General features: G+C 44.5%; 1 protein-coding gene across 1 annotated transcript in view; it reads right to left on the bottom strand.

Moving 5' to 3' along the window:
- The window catches only part of pappaa (pregnancy-associated plasma protein A, pappalysin 1a), a 285,790-nt gene that overhangs the window by 99,580 nt on the left and 163,231 nt on the right, over nt 1–22,979 (bottom strand). Inside the window, exon 14 of the mRNA XM_078227597.1 lies at nt 2,096–2,264. Coding sequence (XP_078083723.1) covers nt 2,096–2,264 — 169 coding nt within the window. The remainder of the gene's footprint in view (nt 1–2,095; nt 2,265–22,979) is intronic.

The raw sequence follows: 22,979 nt of genomic DNA, 5'->3' as shown, positions 1-22,979 counted from the left end.
TCTTCTCCAGCATTCTCAGACTTAAGAAGCTTGAGACAAACATTTTATTAAAACAAACCATTCAGCACGTTTGTAAACCAGTTCTGGTCTCTCTGGAGATTTGTGATGTTTTAACATGGGAGTTTTTTTTCCCCCTATTTGGATGGATGATTTTGAACAATTTGCTAGCTTGTAATTTTGCAAGTATTACAGCAAAAAAGACAGGGGCAGTGCCTCAGTAAACCATACAGATACAAAGAAACAATACGAAGGGACCAAAAACAAGAACCTAAGTTGTTTTGTTTAGTCAGCTCGCAGCTGTCTTTAGTTGGCAGTTCACATTCAGTTTTGTGGAATATGCCAACTTCGCACGGCTGTGTGCTGACTTACACAGGGACCCAGGAGTGTGTGTGTTTTATATATATATAATGTTATTTATATATATATGTGTGTTATATATTTATATATGTTATGTATTTATATATGTGTGTGTGTGTTTTATATATATATGTGTGTGTTATACATATGTATGAATATTCCAGCTCAATGTGTATTGAAGTCATATTTTGGGAACAAGTCTCGTGCAAGAAATTTTCTGTACGAATGCACATGGTATGTAGGAAAAAACCACAGCTGGTCCATCCAACCTGTTTCACATAGTTCACTATCATAGCTCAACACTTCTGAGCTACAGCTCCCTAGCCCATCCCCCAGTCCCCAACCCCCCTACACTCGTCCCCATAGTCGCAAAATCTCCTGGGAACGTCGCAAAAGAGGAAAAAAGCCTTGAGCCAAGAATGGATATTAAAGTATTCTGTAAACTTTCTCCCTAACGGGCAGCCAAAAATCATTTGATTTTAAAAACATGAACTTTGATTACAGGCATTCTTTTCTCCTATAAGTTTAAAATGTATTTATTATTGTCACAAGTAGGCTTACATTAACACTGCAATGAAGTTACTGTGAAAATCCCCTAGTTGCCATACTCTGGCACCTGTGCAGATAGTGACCAATCCAGGAATCGAACCCAGATCCCTGGCGCTGTGAGGCAGCAGTGCTAACCACTGTGCCACCATGCCACTTATTCAAGCGTGAATTTTCTCTTCAGACAAGTTAGATGCTCTCCTACAAGTGGATGAAAAGTGGTCCGTTGATTAGACCTGGTAGAAATTATAGACTCATCCTGAGTTCCACCTAACTGGTGCTTTCTGAGACTTTGGGTTGGATTTACCGCACAAGTTGCTGCATGTTTCGTGGTAGCGGGAGGCAGCCCGCTATTGGCCGGCAGCGGGGTATTCTGGTCCCGCCGTTATCAAATGGGTTTCCTGCCCATCGGCAGGACTGGAAGATCCCACCAACATTGAATGGCTGGAACACCCGTGAATTTGGGAGCTTCATAATGTTTTATTTGTAGCTGATTTTATATCATTGCTTCCGATGTGAACATGCGCAAGGGATGTGAGAAAATGTAACTTTATATCCTGCCTTATTTTTTTAAATAAAAGGCAAATTGAATTTTTCAAGGATTCTTATTGTAATGTGCATCTGTGACATTTCAGAGCATTTCTCAGAAATAGTCATGTCTAAACTACTTGAAGTCTTTTTTTTTATAAGAAAGCATTTGCATTGACAGCAAATACCAGGTGGAAGCTGATTTGGAAAAGTGAGTGAGCTTTAGATTGGACTGGAATGGCACCATGGAGAAACAAGAGAGAAAAGAGACAGTGTTCATTAGTTGTTGTTATGGCTGGACTTATCCCAGCCAACTTCCATTTTCAAAACCAAGCAGTGAAGTTTGAAATATGCACTCTAAGCCAACAAACAATAACTTTGACATAATTTACAGTGTTTTATTGCATCCTGGAGCTGTAATCCTCTACTCAATTTCCAGCAGCCATGTATGTTTGGCAATGTCAATGCCAGCTTTAGTGCTCTATGCCAGCTGTCGCCGCCAATGTGATTCCTTTGTTATGTTCTCAGGAGATACAAGATAAAAAACATAGCTAGTGTCAAAGCGTTCACTTTTGCAAAACCCATCTTTTAAGAAATGACGGAGCGGGAGAATTGAAATCCTTTGTTACTGGCCAACTCGGCATCATAAAGAGCTCAAACTGACCTGACGTTTGGAGGCGTCTTCATCTCTTCGCAGGTGAAGCACATAGCCTTGCTGACAGAACACCGTGCATTGGTCCCCGTTGTAGCGTCCAGTCCCGCTGCAGTTCAGCACTGCGTTTTTGAGGTTGAGTTCTTGACAGTCGGTGGCTTCACAAGAATAGTGGACACAACTGAGGGAAGGAGGAAATAAATAATGCAAATGTTGAAATTGTAATATTCAAGTGGCAAAATGATCTTGCTTTTTCTCAATTGTTGTTAAGAAACCCAGAGTAGGCACCTTGCGAATGGCCAGGTTGACAATTATTTCATTTCCAATTCTCCTCCCGCACTTGGTGGTGCGCTAAGGCAGACTTTCGTCTGTTTCTATAACTAGTAATTCCGGGAACAGGTCGCTAGTCTGTCGCCAGGAGTGTATACCTTAAGAGGACACCACCCCACATCAAGCATGGCTGACCAGGAGTCTCTCCCACTCTTACCATAAGCCATCTGCATGTTGGAAGGAGTTGCAGGTTGACACTCAACTTGATTGACTGCATTATGAACCTTCCTTGGCCATCAAGTTCTAGAGTGGAACTTGAACCTGGAGCTTCTGGCTCAGAGGCAGGGACGCTATCCAATGTGCCACAAGGCCTTCAGATGACCAATATGTTTGCCTAAAAACATGGTTGGATTTCCCCCACCCGGACCACTCATCTGTGCTGAGTTCAAGGAGTCTCAGCCCTTCCAATCGAAAATTTCAGGAATGCCTTAATAGTCAGAAGGCTTCCAAATAATGTACATAAAAACATATTTTGGGAATAGTTAAGCATAGGATAAAACAGGATATCTGTTACATGTTGTAAAGAGATTGATGTTAGGAGTCCAGATTTCAATGATTAAGGTTAGCTGATGCCAGTTTTAAAAAAATTCTTCCATGGGATATTGCCCATTCCTAATTGCGCTTGAACTGAGTGGTTTACTGGGCCATTCCAATGATCACATTGCTTTGTGTCTGGAGTCGCAGGTAGGCCGGGCTGGGTGAGGACGGCAGATTTCCTTCCCTAAAGGATATCAATGAACCAGATGGGTTTTTATGACAATTGGTGATAATTGTCATGGTCATCATTATTAAGACTAGCTTTAAATTTGTGAATAAATTGAATTTAAATGAATTCAGTTGCCATGGTGGGATTTGAACCCATGTCCCCAGAGGATTTAGCTGGGCATCTCAATTACTATTCCAGTGATGTTACCGTACACCACTGTCTTCCCCAGTTATAGAATCATAGAATCCCATAGTGCCGAAGGAGGCCATTCAGCCCATTGAATCTGCACCAACCACAATCCCACCCAGGCACTATCCCCATGCATTTACCCTAGCTAGTTCCCTCGACACTAAGGGGCAACTTTGCATGGCCAATCCCCCTAACCCAAGGAGCATTGGTATTGATTAGTCATATTAAGTTTCATACCCCAACAGCCAGCTGAGAATTTCTTTATGTTTGATTCAGTCATTGATTTTTAACAATTTTGCTGTTGTACAAATGTATTCTTTATATCCAAGTTGCACAGAATTTCTGTTCAAAATCTTACAAAATTGATTGTGGATAGGTAAAGGTCGTGAGGAACTTTTGTTCTCTTCAACAAGAAAAGCAATCCGACAGTAACTTCCACATTTATAGCTTAACTGGTACAGATCTACGCCCTCATTGTTGACTTAATACATGATGACTTCTATAACATGAGACAGTCATTAATCTTCACTGATTAATCTGATTTGCCTCCCCAAAGTAACCTGAATGCATCGAGCCTCATCAACCAATTCTCCAACATTTGTTGCAGTCATCACCTTGTATGAGCCAGGCTGCCTCCTCAGTCACCTTGTTCTAACTTGATCAATTCCTCACAGACACCTTGCCAAAGTTTGGCTATCCTCTTGGTCAACATACACAGGACTGAGCATCTCTTAGAAATGACGTATTCAACTTTTTGCTGTAGTTATACAGGGCCTTGGCGAGGCCACACCTTGAGTACTGTGTGCAGTTTTGGTCTCCTAGTCTGAGGAAGGACATTCTTGTTATTGAGGGAGTCCAGCGAAGGTTCGCCAGACTGATTCCCGGAATGGCAGGATGGACATATGAAGAAAGATTAGATCGACTGGGCTTCTACTCACTGGAATTTAGAAGAATGAGAGGGGATCTCATAGAACATATGAGCGGTGGCACAGTGGTTAGCATTGCTGCCTCACAGCACCAGGGACCCGGGTTCGATTCCCAGCTCGGGTCACTGTCAGTGTGGAGTTTGCACGTTCTCCCTGTGTCTGCGTGGGTTTCCTCCGGGTGCTCCCGTTTCCTCCCACAGTCCAAAGATGTGCTGGTTAGTTGCATTGTCCATGCTAAATTCTCCCTCAAAGTACCCAAACAGGCGCTGGAGTGTGGCGACCAGGGGATTTTCACAGTAACTTCATTGCAGTGTTAATGTAAGCCTACTTGTGACTAATAAATAAACTTTAACTTTATATAAAATCCTGACGGGACTGAACAGGCTAGATGTGGGAAGAATGTTTCCGATCTTGGGGAAGTCCAGAACTAGGGGCCACAGTCCAAGAATAAGGGGTAAGCCATTCAGAACTGAGATGAGGAAGAACTTCTTCACTCAGAGAGTTGTGAATCTGTGGAATTCTCTACCACAGAAAGCTGTTGGGGCCGGTTAATTAGATATATTCAAGAGGGAGCTGGATGTGGCCCTTGTAGCTAAAGGGGTGTGGAGAGAAAGTGGGAGTGGGATACAGAAAGTGCATGATCAGCCGCGATCATATTGAATGGTGGTGCAAGCTCGAAGGGCCGAATGGCCTACTCCTGCACCTATTTTCAATGTTTCTATGTTTCGCTTTGTTACTTTATCACATTCTGATCTCCTCACGACCATCTCATCCAAATATGGGACAATTAAGTCACAGGAATGATGTGTGTTTTGGGGGGTGCAGTGGAGAACTAATACCTGATCAACACATATTATACTGAATAATGAGCTTTTGGGATGGATCCTAAATATGTGGTATAGGTGACCAAAGGCAACTTGTGACTTTGGATACAATGGACACAGTACTATATAATGATACTCTACCAAGTGGCAAGTCGGGTTTCTTGATCTGAAATTACTGGAATAGAAATAACATACCACGGTGGAAAACTGCAGTACTATTCCCTGATCCTACAATCCTTGTGGGAAGCTGAGCTCAGAATAAATGTGATTAGGAAATAGGATGCAGTCTGAGCATTGCTCCCAATGCAGTGAGGGATTGTTGAGTTAACATCATGCAACTAATGATAGGTTGAAATTATTAACAAATACTGGGTAATTTTTAACTTCAGACTTCCTTAATTTATTTCCCTCCTGACGGGAATGCTTAAAGTCGACTCCACTGTTTGTGACTTTGAATCGCTGCATTGCAGTAAATAAGCACATATTAAAGCAAGTCTCTCTTGGGAGCAGGAACACCAGTTGAATTTTTCTCTCTAACCTGGGGTGCGCAAATCAATCATTGTGCTCCTGTGTAAACCTGGGGATCAGATTTGTACCCCATAATTAGTATTTTTTCAATAGCTCTGTGTGCCTCCCTTTTTAATTTGTTCCAATTAAGACTAAGGAAATTTGGCATGTCCACTACGACTCTTATAGGTGCACCATAGAAAGCATCCTTCCTGGATGTATCACAGCTTGGTATGACTCCTGCTCTGATCAAGACCTCAAGAAACTACAAAGGGTTGTGAACATAGCCCAGTCCATCATGCGAACCAGCCTCGCATCCATCGACTCTGTTTACGCTTCCTGCTGCTCGGAAAAGCAGCCAGCATAATCAAGGACCTCACCACCCCGGGCATACTCTCTTCCACCTTCTTCCATTGGGGAAAAAGATACTAAGATTTGAAATCATGTACTAACCGACTCAAGAACAGCTTCTTCCCTGCTGCCATCAGACTTTTGAATGGACCTGCCTTATATTATCTCAATGTGTTACCCCTTATGTTATCTCATTGAAACTTACAGAATAATGAAAGGCTTGGATAGAGTGGACAAGGGGAAGATGGTTCCATTAGTAGGAGAGACTAGGACCTGAAGGCACAGCCTCAGAGTAAAGGGACGACCCTTTAGAACTGAGATGAGGAGGAATTTCTTCAGCCAGAGGGTGGTGAATCTGTAGAATTCATTGCCACAGAAGGCAGTGGAGGCCAGGTCATTGAGTGCATTTAAGACAGAGATAGATCTGTTCTTGATTAGAAAATGTTTCAAGAATTACAGGGAAAAAGTGGAAGAATGAGGTTGAGAAGCTTATCTGCCATGATTGAATGGCAGAGCAGACTCGATGGGCCGAATGGCCTAACTCTGTTCATGTATCTTAGAGTCTTGTATTAAGTTGATCTTTCTCTACACCGTAGCTATGACTGTAACACTATTTTCTGCACCCTCTCCTTCTTCCCATGTACTCTATGAATGGTATGCTTTGTCTATATAGCATGCAAGAAACAATACTTTTCACTATATCCCAATACATGTTAATCATAAATCAAATCAATTACAAGACTGTAAATAGTCAATTTTTAAAAATCCAAATAATCCCAGTGCACTGGTTTAACAATTCTGGATATTGTAAATTTTACTGTACACTAATCATTTTTAAACCAGAAAGCTGCAAATAATTATTTCTGATAACAAATCCTGAAGGATCTGTCAATTTTTCACTCTTAAATCCTTCAAGATCCGAAAAACTCGCCAAATATTCCAACAGGTTTGCAGTCCAACAGGATCTCTGAAACTAATCCCATCAGATCCCAGAGGGTCTTGCAATCAACTGCTTTACAAATTCTTCTTGTTAATGGTCTTCTATTTTCTCCAGTTTTTGTTTATTTTCATTTTAACTTTTCTAACTGTGGCGTGTGTAAAATGGATGTTTATTTAACAACCCTCTGGGCTTCATTGAGTTTTTCTATATTTGACCCAATCACCAATCCTGAACAGTTTTATTGTGCTCCCCATGTCCCATATGTGTAGGATTTTTATTTGATCCAAGTTTCTGATGCAAGTTGATATTCACCTAATCTACCTACCAAGCTTACCCGACCTGTGAGGGGATCTGTTAGAAAACTGGAGCGTGGAAGTGTACAGTCAGGGTAGGCGGGAAAAAAAAAGTGGCTGCTCCCTGTGATATTTTGCTGTTATTTCCTGCCAATATAAATATTGTGCTGTGAATTAATGTGTTGAGATTTCAGAATTTTGGTCAATTGTACTGGGTAATGCAATAGGACACGCCACCAGTGACTTTGAATAAACTGTATGGAACAACTGAAGAGAATTACCACAACAGCTGGCCCTCTGCACGCTGTTCAGCTTACAGGAACAACTGCCAGGCCATTTACACTCCTGTCCGGTCAGGTTTCGGTGACTTTTCACTTTGTCCAACCATTTTATCTCTTTTGTGATTTGAATTGCCCCTTCAAATCCGTTTAAAAAAGATAGGGCTTTATGTATTCCTTGTGCCGATCGACAGAATCCATAGCTATTGGGTCGCGCTTTCCTATTCCCAGTGCGTTTTCAAAATATCAAACTCGCATCATGAAAGTTGAAAGAGTACGGCTCAAGGAGTTGTCATTTAGCCACTCTGTCCAGTCATTCCATAGACTAGATGCTGCACAATCTATCGTTAGACTTAGCAATGTAACTTCCTGCCAGCAAATTTTTTGTCTATTCTTGTGTCTGTATTATTGACCCCTGAGCCTCTCCCCAGAACAGAAAATCCCTCTGTACCCCTCTATGAGTAGCGGGGTTTTTGCGTACCATGGTACAGTGCATCGTCCATGTCTATCCGCTGTTACCCTCCAATCTTATTCTGTTTCCTGAAACTCTGATTAAAACAAAATACTAATTTTCTCCATAATAGAATTTTGGGAAAGTTCAGCTTGAATGAGCGAATGACTGGGATCCATAGTTTTGCGTATTTCTGGATGAGCAAAGGGAAGTGAAGATGGGGTAAATAGAGGTGTAGAAACGGAGTGATGTTAAACCTAATCCTTGGGACTATCCATTTAAAATGTAGAGAAATAAAAGTTTATCAAAATTTAATAAGTCAGTTAATTATAAAAGAAGGGGAAAACTAAGAGAGATTAAGACGTTCCACAGATTTGAGACTTGAGGGAGAAATGAATTGAAATGAAAGAGGGTGCAGAGTCTTTACTCCAACACCAAGGGGATGAAGGAGAAACGGGGTGTCTATGATGTGAACTTTGGGTGGAACAAATGAGAAAAATTAAGATAAACGCAAAATATTGCGAATGCTGGAATCTGAAACAAAAACAGAAAACCGCTGGAAAATCTCAGCACGTCTGACAGCATCTGTGGAGAGAGAATGGAGCCAACGTTTCGAGTCTCGATGACCTTTTGTCAGAGCTGAGAGGAAAGAGAGTCAACAGAGATTTATACAATGAGGATAGGGAGGGGTTGTGAAATTGGACTGCTCTGACGACAGGTCCTCCAGACTCGAAACATTGTCTCTATTCTCTCTCCACAGATGCTGTCAGGCCTGCTGAGATTTTCCAGCAATTTTCTGTTTTTGTGTGAGAAAAATTAAGAGGCGTATTGACCATTATTAAATACCATCCACAATGAGCAGAATATGTTTGTTTGAACACTAGGGACAGGATTTTCCCCGCAAGCCTCAGGACCTTGCTATTATGTTGGAATAGGGGTTAGAAGCCCACACGTTGTGGATAACAGTCACTCACATCTGTGATTTTTTTCCAGACTCTCCATCTATTTAAGGATGTGGGTGGGCTTTCAAAGATGGAAGACCCTTGTAGGCCTGCCAGCACTTGCAGGCCACCCATTGCAGGTAAGTGAAGGAGAGGACAACCCAAGATGGAAGTGCCTCCTCTTCAACCAGGTCAGGAGGGACCTCTCCACAGGATGGCCTGCAGCTGACAGGGAGGGCAAATGGGGAGGGCTTCTAAGGCTGGCTGGAGAACTGCACTGCTCACTCCTGCCTACTCCCACAACCCGTCTCTCGCATCACCACCCCCTCCGCAACACACGCACCACTGAATGGCCACCACTGAAAGCTGGGCTGATCCTTCTTACCTACATAGAACTGACTGTAAAATTTCAGTTGGCCTCTGGCAATAGGCCGTTGAACTAGTTGAACCAGCTTTTCGCTATTTGCGAGCAGGTCGGTCAGCTGCAACTCTCAAACCCACTTCCCAGGAAAATGGCCTCGAGGCAGGATGGAGCCGGGGAACTGGAGCACCGGTGATGTGAAACGCTTTCCTGCCCACTCTTGTCAGGGGCTAAAACAAAAGTCTCCCCTGTTATAGAACATAGAACAGCACAGAACAGGCCCTTTGGCCCACGATGTTGTGCCGAGCTTTATCTGAAACCAAGATCAAGCTATCCCACTCCCTATCATCCTGGTGTGCTCCATGTGCCCATCCAATAACCGCTTAAATGTTCCTAAAGTGTCTGACTCCACTATCACTGCAGGCAGTCCATTCCACGCCCCAACCACTCTCTGAGTAAAGAACCTACCTTGGACATCCTTCCTATATCTCCCACCATGAACCCTATAGTTATGCCTCCTTGTAATAGCTCCATCCACCCGAGGAAATAGTCTTTGAACGTTCACTCTATCTATCCCCTTCATCACTTTATAAACCTCTATTAAGTCTCCCCTCAGCCCCCTCCGCTCCAGAGAGAACAGCCCTAGCTCCCTCAACCTTTCCTCATAATACCTACCCTCCAAACCAGGCAGCATCCTGGTAAATCTCCTCTGCACTCTTTCCAGCGCTTCCACATCCTTCTTATAGTGAGGTGACCAGAACTGCACACACTATTCCAAATGTTCTATTGTGGAACTAAACTGGCAGCGTCAGCTGCGTCTCAGTTACTTTCACTCTCATCTGCTGAGTGAGAAGATTGTGAGTAAGTCTCAGTCCAGGACTTCAGCACAAAAATCCAGGCTCCATTGCAGTATTGCTGCTCTGTCTTCAGGAAGAGATGTTAAGCTTGGCCTCTGTTTCCGGTCTCAGGTGGGCATGAAAGATCCCCAAGCACTATTTCAAAGAAGACTGGGGAGCGCTCCCCAGTGTCCCGTCAATTTATTAGACAAGGAACACCACAAAAGAACAGGTTTTCTGGGGATTATTCCATTGCTGTTTGTGGGAGCTTGCTGTGTGTGAATTGACTGCCATTTTTTCTGCATTACAAGAGTGACCGCACTTCAAAATGATTTGGGGGCGGCATGGTGGCACAGTGGTTAGCACTGCTGCCTCACAGTGCCAGGGACCCGGGTTCAATTCCGGCCTTGGGTTACTGTCTGTGTGGAGTTTGCACGTTCTCCTGTGTCTACATGGGTTTCCTCCAAGTTCTCCGGTTTCCTCCCACACTCCAAAGATTTGCGGGTTAGGTTGATTGGCCGTGCTAAAATTGGCCCTGAGTGCTTGGGGGAATAGGGTATATGTGGGATTACGAGGCTAGGGCCTGGGTGGGCCAAATGGCCTCCTTTTTCACTGTAAGGATTCTATAATTTAATTGTCTGGAAAATGCTTTGGGCCATCCAGTAGTTATGAAAGGTGCTATATAAATGCAAGACTTTTTTTTTATTGACTGAGTTGAATAAAGAGATCCAATCATTTCTCATGAAAGGCTGGCAACAAGAAAAGCCACAAATATCTTGAGATCCTCTTATAAATATTGCTTTCTTAACACTGTTGGAATTACGCAAAACTAATAGTACAACAAGTTTATGTAATACATGTCAACAAAATCCTCCAAGCTAGTAAACATAGAAGACTGGTTAGAAGTCTTTTCCAGAAATGCAAATTTATACAGACATGCAGCCAAGCAAGCCCCCACAAGTAGACATCCCTTTGTTGACAAAAGGCTTCTTAGAAATATACGGTATGAACCACAAACAAAACAAAATGAGTGGTAAGTAATTGACTTAAAAATGATTACACAAGTGGCTAGCGCTGCTGCCTCACAACGCCAGGGACCCGGGTTCGATTCCGATCTTGGGTCACTGTCTGTGCACAGCCTGCACATTCTCCCTGTATCTGCGTGGGTTTCCTCTGGGTGCTCCAGTTTCCTCACGCAGTCCAAAAATGTGCTGGTTAGGTACATTGGCCGTGCTAAATTGCCCCTTAGTGTCCTGGGATGCATAGTTTAGAGAGATTGGCGGGGTAAATATGTGGGATTATGGGGATAGGGTCTGGGGTGGGATTGTTGTCAGTGCACGTTCGATGGGCCAAATGGCTTCCTTCTGCACTGTAGGGTTTCTATGAAGTGTTTAAAGGTCAGGTTAAATTTTTAAAATATAGCGGTAGTCACAAAGGGAGCAATTGGACTGACTGTTTGCATGCTGGACGTGCTGTGCAATTCCAAGTGATTCCATGTAAAAGTCCTTCCTCCAACCCCGGCGGTTTTTTTGTTCTGTCCTCTACCAGGCTGTCACACCTTCGCAGGTAGCGACAGTCCTCCAATACATTCATCTAAATGGTCAGCATCCGCCGTGAATACCGGCAGGCCATTCACCGGAACCACACCACTCTCCAAACCATACTTCAGTAACCACCCAGTGGAGATCATAGAATCCTACAGTGCAGACATAGGCCATTCGGCCCATCGAGCCTGCACTGACCACAATTCCACCCAGGCCCTATCCCCATAATCCCATGCATTTACCCTGCTAATCCCCCTGACACTAAGGGGGAATTTAGCATGGCCAATCAACCTAACCCGCACATCTTTGGGCTGCGGGAGGAAACCGGAGCACACGCAGGAAACCCACGCAGACACGGGGAGAATGTGCAAACTCCACACAGACAGCGACCTGAGGCCGGAATTGAACCCGGGTCCCTGGCGCTGTGAGGCAGCAGTGCTAACCACTGTGCCACCTTGTCGCCCCCCCCCCCCCCCACTGTGGCACCATGCCACCCCTTAGATAGCAAGCAGGAATGGGGAAAGCCCCCTCTGACTGGCACAGAGGCAGCGAGGTCAATTAAAGCACCCCTTGCCGCCAACTCAGGACAGTACCCAGGACTGATCATATTAGAGCCTTCTCTGGTCTGCAGGGTTGACTTCCGTCATCAAGCCCATCAGTCCAGATTATTCCTACCTCCTAATGTAGAACATACTGTGTCTGAAACTGAGCAAAAGAGAGAAAATGCCTGCACTGCTGCAGAACAGCAGAAGAGTTGCGACACAATGCTCAATGCATCTGTCAGCATTTGTTTGGAAACAATGTTATTCCTGGGGCTCTAACCCAGGGCACCGGACGTGTCTGTCCTCCAATGCAAATCACAATCACACATCATTGCAGCAATATTTCAATTCATTTATCCAGCCACGGTACACTACAATCACATCAGCACTGCCAGAAAGGAAGTTCCTTGGCTAAGGGATCTGGTAATGTTTGGCAGACCCAACTTGTTTTTCCTAAATATTCGAGTATTTTTGCAACATTAGGTGCGAGAAATAACTACTTTTCGTGAAAGGAGCCGCTGATTAAAGCCAAAAATGAAACTTAGGAAGTAAATATTGCTGCTTCTGGACTTTTCTTTCTTTGCAGATTGGTTGGAATATTGCTGGTGTGATAGCTAACTGCAATCCATGGTGTTACACTGAACTGTATTTACGTCAAGCCATGTCTGTACTGCCTTAGCTTATATCAGCGCTTTGCATGTTACATTTGGCTCAAATCATCGGGATATGGACTTTTGCCGGGATTCTTTCTCCTAATCATCATCCAGTGACCCCTACTGGAAAAAGTGGATGTGTGGACTGGCTTAATTTTGTGTCTTGTTGCCTACCGTAGTCAAATAGCCCTGCCCATGCTTTTTGCCTTGGCTCAGACTTTAAGGACGCAGTGGCGCACCCTTTGGGATTGTTCATCAGTCACTGTCTTTGGGAAAATGTTCTCCGTCCTCCTACTTGAGTTGTTTTTTTAATCCTCTTGCTTCATTTTATGCTCTTTCTCTCTCTCTCCTATAGGTCTGAGGGAAAGCTATTCGCTCCCAAACCACTGCCCAGTCAGTTGTTTAGCGGGGCCTCAAGGAAGAGCTCTACCTACTGTCCGATCTGACAAGTGCCTGCCCAATTCTCAGTGTCTTACCCAGTGGCAGAAGCGGACCTACTTTTGTGGGTCCCGCACTCTGCCTCTGCTTTGGGGCCTCCCGTGACGTCACGGGGGTGTGTGTGTGTGTTTGTCCCAGCAGTGACATGGCTTCTTTGCCCTCCTCATTCCTCCCCAGCATGACGATCCGGTGGCTTGCTGCTGCTGACTATCTGGCCTGGCCTCTGCTTTCGCCCTCACCGGTCCAGTTGTCCTATCTTTCTTACTTTCAGCACTCGCCCCTGGTTGAGTTACTAGCTGTTCCTCAAAGACCATACCAATGCCTACCTGGCCCTTGCACCTTCCAGTACCGACCATCCCCCTCTCGCTTAGATGGCTGGGTCCCGAGCCTCGATGACCATGTGTGCTCCAGGCTTACAACCTGACTACTCTCTCTTTTGTGACAGAAAAAAAAGGGCGGCACAGTGGTTAGCACTGCTGCCTCACAGCACCAGGAACCCGGGTTCAATTCTGGCCTCGGGTCACATTCTCTGTGGCGTTTGCACACTCTTCCCGTGTCTGCATGGGTTTCCTCCGGTGCTCCAATTTCCTCCCACAGTCCAAAAATGTGCGGGTTAGGTTGATTGGCCATGCTAAATTGACCCTAATATCAGGGTGATTAGCAGGGTACAGGGTAAATGTGAGGGGTCAGAGGTATAGGGCCTGGGTGGGATTGTGATCAGTGCAGACACAATGGGCAAAATGGCCTCCTTCTGCAGGGATTCTATGCTTGCTCACTGATTGGTTCAAGAATGAGCCAATCAGCAAATTTGGGGCTACTAGGCTCTGACTGATGCTCCTGCAGCCACCTCTCAGTTTGGGGACCCCTGTCTTGACCGGGGCCCTGCCCCACAGTGCTGTGTTTTTCATTGCAAGTCCACCTCTGCCCCGTGGTGCTACTGAGGATATTACTTTCCCAGATATGGGTTGGCAGGAGTAAAACCCAATCCCCTGTCAATCCATGGATACAACACAATGTTAACAAACAAGAAACACAGTAAGAAGTCTAACAACACTAGGTTAAAGTCCAACAGGTTTATTTGGTGGCAAAATTCACTACCTTTCAGAGCGTGCTGCTCCTTCGTCAGGTGGAGTGGGAGATCTGCTCATAAACAGGGCATACAGAGACACAAACACAATTTACAGAATAATGATTGGAATGTGATTCTTTACAGCTAAGCAAGTCTTAAAGGTACAGACAATGTGAGTGGAGAGAGCATTAAGCACAGGTTAAAGAAATGCGTATTGTCTCCAGACAGGACACTTAGTGAGATTTTGCAAGTCCAGGCAAGTTGTGGGGGTTACAGATAGTGTGACATGAACCCAAGATCCCAGTTGAGGCCATCCTCATGTGTGCGGAACTTGGCTATCAGTTTCTGCTCAGCCACTCTGCATTGTTGTGTGTCATGAAGGCCGCCTTGGAGAACGCTTACCCGAAGATCAGAGGCCGAATGTCCGTCATGGGTTCTCCAAGGCGGTCTTCACGACACACGACAACGCAGAGTCACTGAGCAGAAACTGATAGCCAAGTTCCGCACACACGAGGACGGCCTCAACCGGGATCTTGGGTTCATGTCACACTATCTGTAACCCCCACAACTTGCCTGGACTTGCAAAATCTCACTGGCTGTCGTGTCTGGAGACAATACACATCTCTTTAACCTGTGCTTAATGCTCTCTCCACTCACATTGTCTGTAGCTTTAAGACTTGATTAGCTGTAAAGAATCGCATTCCAATCATTATTCTGTAAATTGAGTTTGTGTCTCTGTATGCCCTGTTTATGAGCAGATCCCCCACTCCACCTGACGAAGGAGCAGCGCTCCGAAAGCTCGTGGTGTTTGCCACCAAATAAACTTGTTGGACTTTAACCTGGTATTGTTAGACTTCTTACTGTGTTTACCCCAGTCCAACACTGGCATCTCCACATCACAACAAACAAGAAAACCATTCAATTTATCGCTGCATCGCAAAAGCAAACAAGATATTGTTTTCCAATGTTGTACTGTGTGAGAAAAGAGAAAACTTCACGCTTGGCTTGTTGGGCCGATCACAATAGGAGGTTGATAATTAAGTAATTATATAAAACCAGTCGTATAGCTACCCACATACTTTGAAAAAATAATGGTACATAATTTATTTTCATGACACTTATTCAGATCACTGTTAATGTGTATCGACATGAGGCGTGAGCATATCGCTGTCGAAACCAAAATCTAATTGTGTCACTGGAAATAGGTGGATTTGTGTGGTCATTGGCACATCGGAAGATGTTTCCAGTGTGGTGAAATCCTGCTAAATACCTTACCCTATTTACAGTGCGCCTCATTACGCAAGATCACTCTGCCTTTAATTAGGTCACCCTGTCACCGCATGGATTTTGCTCGTCAGAAATTATTTTTTTTTTTAGATCACTTAAAATTGTCAGGAAATTTAAGCTGGATATTTTCTTTTGAAACCATCAGGAAACTTAGTCTTAGATGATCATCAGCTTATCAGGAAATTGCAGCTTGAGTATTTATGCCGGAGTGAATCCTGCGGCCTTATTGGCTTGGTTTCAAAGCATGCTGCTTCTTCTTGTACAGGTACATAGCCTGTCAGAGCTGTTTTACCCTCCCCTCCCACCCGCCATTTGTCCCATCGGCACTCCAGTGGAAAATGGCAGATTTGTTCCTTTAGGATGGCACTACTGCCTCACAACGCCAGGGACCCGGGTTCGATTCCCAGCTTGGATCACCATCTGTGTGGAGTTCGCACGTTCTCCCTGCGTCTGCGTGGGTTTTTAAAAAAAGAGCTATAAACCCAATGTATATTGCAGTTTTCAATTGCCGGTGGCACAGTGGTTAGCATTGCTGCCTCACAGCGTCAGGGACCCAGGTTCGATTCCTGGCTTGGGTAACTGTCTGTGCGGAGTCGGCACGTTCTCCCCCGTGTCTACTTGGGTTTCTTCCGGGTGCTCAGTTTTTAGTTCTAATCATTTTCTCAGTCGTATTTCCTTGGTGACTGTCAATGTTTTAAGTTCCTCCCTCCCTTTCACCTCTTGGCGCACGCTTATTTCTGAGATATTATTTGCATACTGAACAGTGAAGATAGATGCAAAATATCTGTTCAATTCCTCTGCCGTTTTCTTATTTCCCATTATTAATCCCCTCGACTCACTCTGTAGAGGACCAATGTTCACTTTCCTTTTTTAAAATACTTGTGGAAGCTCTAACTATCTGTTTTGTATTTCTAACTAGCTTTCTCTCATACTCTAATTTCCCAGGCATTATTTTTCCATCTATTCTTTGCTGTTTTTTATATTCTGTCCAATCTTTTAACCTAGCACAAATCTTTGCAGAATTGTATGCAATTTCTTTCAATTTGATACTACCTTTAAATTCCCTAGTTAGCCGCACATGGGACGCCCTTCCCCGAACCTTTCTTTCTCACGGGAATGTATCTTTACTTAATGTTACGAAATAGCTGCTTAAATGTCTACCACTGCGTCCCAATGACTCATCCCTTAACCAAATTTCCAAATTCACTTTCGCCAGCTTTGTCTTCATAACCTTGTAATTTCCCACATTTAAGTTCAAATGCTAGTTTTATGCCCGCACTTCTCTCTCTTGAATTGAATACGAAATTCAAATTATGTTATGACCATTGCTACCTAGGGGATACTGTTGAGATATAATGCTAAGCTCAGTCAGTTTCTTGCTGATTTCAGCGACCATTGTTTTGAATTACCTTATTTAGGTCGGGTTAAAACATTAGCTACAAATTAGTGTTATTTAATATTTTTCATTCGAGGTGGTTTTATCTTCAAGTTAAAATCCAAGAAGGTCAATGTATTACCCGCCCACATGAAGCATTCTGTGGCACAGTGGTTAGCACTGCTGCCTCACAGTGCCAGGGACCCAGGTTCGATTCCCGGCTTGAGTCACTGTCTATATGGAGTTTGCTCATTCTCCCCATGTCTGCATGGGTTTCCTCCGGGTGCTCCAGATTCTTCCCACTCTCCAAAGATATGCAGGTTTAGGTGGATTGGCTATGCTAAATTGCCTCTTAGTGTCAGGGGGACTAGCTAGGGTAAATGCATGGGGTTATGGGGATAGGGCCTGGGTGGGTTTGTGGTCAGTGCAGACTCAATGGGCTGAATGGCCTCTTTCTGCACTGTACGATTCTATGATAATTACACTGCCATCTGGTTCCACAACTCTTTGTAAGTCTATTGGAGACCAGTTACAAAATCAGAAACCAATTTCAGGCAAAGCATCCCAGCAACATGACTGTAGATCATGCAATATGTAATGTGGCTGGCTACAAAGAGCATTGCACTTTCGGGGCAGATAACATTCTTTCATGTAAAAAAGATAATGGCCTGGATCTTACATGGAGCAGCACTCATCACTGGATAAGTAGGCCACTCGCACTTTGCCCCTCCTCAACGCTACTCTGCATTCCTTGCTGGATCCTCCGAGCAAGGCTTTAATAGAAAGGTGGAGTGCAGTGTCCCTTGGAGAACTCCATCATAGTGCAGAAGAGTCTGGGGAAGATAGGACACATCCTTCTTTTTTAATGTCACTGGCTGCCATATGGTAAATTTAAATGTCCACTGTGAATGGGTGAAAGGAGGAATGTTAGCGAATGGGTGAGTGGATGAATGAGTCAATGGGTCGGGTGGCAAGTGGGTAAGGTAGGTGCATGAGGTGGGTCAGATGGGTAGGGTGGGTGAGTGGGTAGGTGCGTGTAGGGTGGCAGGTGGGTGAGGTGGCAGGCAAGATGGGGAGGGCGGCAGGTGGGTAGGGCAGTAAGTGGGTGAGGTGGCAAGTGCATAGCGGCAGTGGCTGGTTGAGGTGTTGGGAGGTTGTCAGGTCTGGTGGGGGGGCTTTATCAGGTGTTGACGGGGGTAGTCAGATCGTGGGGTATTTGGGTGGTCAGGTGGGGTTGCTGTTGGTTGAATGGAGAGTCGGGGTGTCAATGTGAGCGATTTGGAAATCGGTTCTGTAGTTATCCAGGTGTTAGACGAGGACTTTTCTGTCTAACAATTCCTGGGTAACTATTCAGCTAAGTCCCATGGAACTGTCTGAAGGCTCCAACCCTAACTCATGGTTGGAGACAAACATGAAGTGTCCTGGCAACAGGGGGAACTATTTATCTGAAGTTCTAACTTCCTGGATGATTGCTACAGAGGTCGGTGCATGGGACTTTCATGGGGGATCGACACAAATCTCGGGTCATACATTCAGTTTCCGATGAGCCGAAGACTGGAAGATCTGGGCCATTGACTCCAGGAGCTTGAGGCTGAGCCAGTCCTATTTCTCCCATGTGGTTGAGTCATGACAGGATTTTGTGTCACAGCGAAACATGCTGATTCAATGAAGATGCTCAACTGGGTAGATCTTATTTCCCAATAGAAAATATGTGAAAGAGGATACCAGTTCCTTAAAACCCATTTTACACTATCACACAAAGTCAAAACTCTGTGCTAATGTGTTTAGTAGGCCACGGGAGGAGGCGTTTGATCAGATGACACAATCATCAAATATCTTGGCAAGCAAAGCTGATAAGTCTGTGGGAAATTATATCTGAAGAGCGCCATGAAGGAGCTAACTACAAAGACTGTCAACGACATCTGCCTCAGGCAAATAGTACTTTGGGACTTACTACTTCAGTCCTCCTGTGTGTGTGTGTGTCTTGCACAACATGAAGTGGTCTGTGATGGATACAAATAGTCAAACAATGAATGGGAAATTATTCGTTTTCAGGATGTGGGCATCACCGGTAGGATTGGCATTTATTGCCGTGTTGTCCTGAGGAAGTGGTGGTGGTTCTATTTCTTGAACCACTGTTTAGCTGTTTGGTACAACTGAATGGCTTCTAGGCCACTTCAGAAGATATTTTAGAGTCCACTCCATTGCTGAGGCTCTGGAGTCACAAATGGGCCGAATCAAATTTTCCTTCCCTAAAGAACAGCAGTGAAAATGCAGCACATCTGAGTGTGCTGCAGAGGTGCGCAGTTCAAACTGAGTGTCAAAATTGCTGCATCTGCTGAAACTGGGGAACATCTGCCGCTGCGACATGCCAAATTGAATCATAGAATCCCTACAGTGCAGAAGGAGGCCACTCAACCCATCGAGTCTGCACCGACCACAATCCCACCCAGGCCCTATCCCCGTAACCCCAAGTATTTACCCTTTTAATCCCCAGGCACTAAGGGGCAATTTAGCATGGCCAATCCACCTAACCCTTTGGACTGTGGGAGGAAACTGGAGCACCCGAAGGGAACCCACACAGAAACGGGAAGAACGTGCAGATGCCGCACAGTCACCCAAGGCTGGAATCAAACCCAGGTCCCTGGCGCTGTGAGGCAGCAGTGCTAACCACTGTGCCGTCATGCCGCCCCAATATGTTTGAATGAACAGACGCTAAGACCTCGGGGAAGCCCAATCGCAGCTCCCTGATCAAAGCTGAGGCTCTCCCGCTGTGCAAAACAAAGTGATAAAGGCTGAGCCTTCAATCAGTCCTAGCGCAATTGTAACGGTGTAAAGGGACTCATTTCAGTCAGATATTTCTGCTGTCGCAATTGGCAATTCTGGAGAAAATAATTGTGAGTTGAAGAAAAGGTTTCAACCTCTCACAGTGGTCTGCACCTTAATAGTGTGAATTAATTTGATGCTTTCAGAAAGGTAGAAAATAAAGTCACTAAGTGCCACATTAGGTTCCCCTCAGAAACAAAAACACAGCTTCTGCACCAAATTGTCTGCATTTTCTTGAGCGCTGGCTGAAGATATTACAACCAAATGCACCATAATAGCAGGTTATGAAATAAGATTCAGTTTTGAGACAGAGCGAGGACTACAAGCTTTGACATCAATTGTTCTGAGGTCCAGAATCTCTGATTCAGTCAGAAAGGTGTTTACACTGCATATGGTGACATATTCATGAGCTACGTTTGGTTTGGCTAAATGACCTTAGGTTGTAAATGCTCTGAGATTAGTCCAGTTTTTGTTAGCTGCTTAGATCGGAATAACCTGTTCTTCTACAATGAGAAGTCTCACAACACTAGGTTAAAGTCCAACAGGTTTATTCGGTATCACGAGCTTTCGGAGCGCTGCTCCTTCAACAGGTGTTTGATGAAGGAGCAGCGCTCCGAAAGCTCATGATACCAAATAAACCAGTTGGACTTTAACCTGGTGTTGTGAGACTTATTACTGCGCCCACCCCAGTCCAATGCCGGCATCCCCACATCATAGCTTCTTCAATGAATAATTGGAGCTTCATATGTTATGGAAGCAAGAGATATAGGCCATATATATAATCTTGGCCAGGGTAGCAGTTGAGAAATTAACATTGGCTTGACTTGTCTTGAATAAAAGCAAAATACTGCGGATGCTGGAATCCGAAACAAAAACAGGAAAATGCTGGAAAATTTCAGCAGGTCTGACAGCATCTGTGGAGAGAGAATAGAGCCAACGTTTTGAGTCTGGATGACCCTTCATCAGAGCCGTTCTGACGAAGGGTCATCTAGACTCGAAATGTTGACTCTACTCTCTCTCCACGGATTTTGTCAGACCTACTGAGATTTTCCAGCATTTTTCTGTTTTTGATTGGCTTGACTTCTCCTGGGCTAGCAAGAAGGTAAATCAACCCTGATTTCCAATCTTAATCACTTTCCAATCACCTCTGATGAAAATTGCACTTGCTGACGTTAGCTAAGGTCAGGATTAGATCTGCTGGCATATTATTCTTGGTCAAATAGCTTATTGATTGTCCAGATGAAGAGTGACCACTTGGACAAGGTATCCACAGGCAGTGGTAGTGCAGGTATATCCCAGTAAAAATCAGAGCCGTCAGGAGACAAATTGGCAAAATAAAGAGATAGTCGGGCAGCACATTGCAAAGTCCATTGCTGTCCTCCCCCAAAGCTCATGTGTAAACATTTCAAAGGAGAGATTTCTATGTTCTGAGACCATGATAAATTTCCACCTCTTTCACCAAGCTTTTGGTTATTCTACCCTCTACCCTATTTATTTCTCTGTCTGAGTGGCTGGTCTGATTGCAGCCCTATGAAGCAGCTCAGAATGATTTTTTTTGCATTAAAGGCACGATATAAACGTTGTTGTATCTGTGTGAGCTAATTACACAGCTGGACACACAGGCCGGACTTTTCTGACTCTTCAAGCCAGCAGGATTTTCCCTTCCCGCTGCAGTGAATGGAGATTTGGCTTGTTGTCAAATTCTCCATCTTCGCTGTAGCGGGAGCGTGGCGGTAAGATCGCGTCCCAAAGACATTTTGTATCCTGCAGGAAGGTGTCAGTGGAGGGGAAATGGTGAGGGAGGGGTGCTAAATTCGCGAAGGAAGTTCTGCCAGTGGTCTTGGGAGAATAGTAAGTGAAATTTTCATGATTTTGATGACGGCACTTACCCCTCAAATAAAATCGATGTTAGGTGCGCGCAGAACAGATGCAATCGTGTCAAGTCAGGACTGGGTTCCAGACGGTGCATTCAACAACAACAACAGCTTGCATTTGTATAGCACCTTCAGTGCAGCAAAATGTCTAAAGGCTTTAGAAATGTTATCAATCAAATGACACTGAACAGAAAGAGGAGATATCAGGGCAGTGACCAAAAGCATTGTCAAAAAGATAGGTTTTAGGGAGTGTCTAAAGGAGAGGGGGTGGGAAGATGATTCCAGAGCTCAGGCCCAGCGGCTAAAAGCGCAATAACCAATGGTGGATCAATGAAAATCGAAGGCTTCACGTGATGCCAAAATTGGAAGAAGACTGAAATCTTAACGTTTAAAGTGTATTTATTAGTATCGCACATTAACACTGCAATGAAGTTACTATGAAAATCCCCTAGTCGCCACACTCTGCTGTACACTGAGGGAGAATTTAGCGTGGCCATTGCACCTAACCAGCATGTCTTTCGGACTGTGGGAGGAAACTGGACCATCCGGAGGAAACCCACGCAGACACGGGGAGAACATGCAGACTCCGCACAGACAGTGACCCAAGCCAGGGAATCGAACCTGGGACCCTGGCGCTGTGAGGCAGCAGTACTGACCACTGTGCCACCGCGTCGCCCATAAAAACTTGTAAAGCTGGAGGATGTGACGGAGATTGGGCGAGAACACATCAGCTATTACTGCATTTCTCGTCTCCACAACTTTAATTTATTATGGAAATTAATGGAATTAAATGGAAATTAATGCTGCGGTGTTAATCTTTGAATGTTTAATGAGGGTAAAATATTTGACATCAGGATATTGAATTCGATGATCAGCCATGATGAAAATGAATGGCGGAGCAGGGCTCAAAGGGCCAAATGGCCTCCTCCTGTTTCTAGTTTCTGTGAGCTATTTACCAGTTTGTTTTTGGAGTTAAGCACCCCAGTCACAATCTTGCAAATATTAATTGCCAGGCATACTTTACAAAAATAGAAATTTATCTGTTAATTTTTTTGCACATTTACGAAAGTACACTTGTGAGTCAAATATAAATCAACACTCGGGAGACTGGAGCCTGGTTGGATTTCCACTGTGTTAGCTTTACAGTTTCACCTACAGTGGTATCAGTTACCCCACTCATTATTTATTGATCTCCACAAACTCTTGTCACTCAACAGCACTGTACTGGGGAGACTTGCATTAATATATGCTCATTAGTAGCTGCCTCATTCAAAGGTCGTTTCAGTATTGACTCTCATACGCTCAAGAAACTATCCCTGCCCTTTTTAACTTACTTCCTCTCCTGACGCTGCCGT

The sequence above is a fragment of the Mustelus asterias genome, chromosome 13 (assembly GCF_964213995.1).
Source record: "Mustelus asterias chromosome 13, sMusAst1.hap1.1, whole genome shotgun sequence".
Taxonomy (NCBI): Eukaryota; Metazoa; Chordata; class Chondrichthyes; order Carcharhiniformes; family Triakidae; genus Mustelus; species Mustelus asterias.
The sequence above is the reverse complement of the archived record's forward strand: the minus strand, read 5'-3'. Positions and strand labels throughout refer to the sequence as shown.